Source organism: Gregarina niphandrodes (genome assembly GCF_000223845.1).
Source record: "Gregarina niphandrodes unplaced genomic scaffold scaffold00142, whole genome shotgun sequence".
Taxonomy (NCBI): domain Eukaryota; phylum Apicomplexa; class Conoidasida; order Eugregarinorida; family Gregarinidae; genus Gregarina; species Gregarina niphandrodes.
The window spans coordinates 2,810-3,663 of NW_011645905.1; the positions used below are offsets into that span (position 1 = coordinate 2,810).

An 854-nucleotide genomic window follows, 5' to 3' on the forward strand; every position below is an offset into this window, starting at 1 on the left:
CACTCTACTATACCGTCGGAGCATTCTTTCTTATCTTCACCGGCTACCTATTATGTCATCTTGATAAGATCTACGTNCGTCTTATCAATATCATGTAGCTGTCCCAACACTTTCATCATTACGACTGCGAAGTGTTTTGGGGCACACATTGCACCCATCGGCATGCGCACATACCTGTACGCCGTGCCGTCCGTTCCGAGAAACGAGTAGTAGTTCATTTGGTCTTCCGCGATGGGGATGGCATGGAATGCCTTCGACAAGTCGATCTTCATGATCTCCTGTTGTCCGGCCGCCCATGCGATCACTGGTCCAATCGCTTGCATATTGGGGAACTTGCCCTCGTCATTCGTATACGGGTATAGGCATTGGCAGTTGTGCGTGACTCGTCTGCCAACAACATGCGGATTTAAGATGGCTTTCACCATCGCTCTATCGACCGTCTCAATGGTGTGATCCTCAAGTCGGTCACGTATCCATTGTTCATAAATCGCAGCGTTCTCACCCGTAAAGCGAGGCTTGGTCCAACGAATCGTTGGGTCCCCAGCTAGGTGTTCTGAAAACGCCGGTAACAGTTGGGATTTTCTCCCCGAGCCCCCTTCTTCTTCATCAAGCAATCGAGTCGACACATATTCGTCGCTCGTCTCTACTATATTTATCATCTTCGGTGTTACATCATCACCTGTAGATATTTCTGAACCTGTATCGATATCTGGCTCGGCGTCTACCTTGTCACGACGCCTGCCTTCTTCCTATTTCGTAGCCTGAGACCAATTCTTGGTGGTCTCAGTGTTCTTAACGTAACTGCCTCGTCTGGGCTGGTTGGAACTATTCGCTGGGTACTTTTTCTTATACGT

The 854-nt window shown here is 48.9% G+C and overlaps 1 protein-coding gene across 1 annotated transcript; it reads right to left on the minus strand.

The window, feature by feature from the left end:
• Positions 1–50: 50 nt before the first annotated feature.
• GNI_212230 (hypothetical protein) lies at positions 51–659 on the minus strand (the record flags this gene model as incomplete). Its single annotated transcript, XM_011135530.1, has 1 exon — positions 51–659. The coding sequence occupies one exon, from the start codon at positions 657–659 to the stop codon at positions 51–53; it is 609 nt and encodes a 202-aa protein (XP_011133832.1).
• Positions 660–854: the final 195 nt, after the last annotated feature.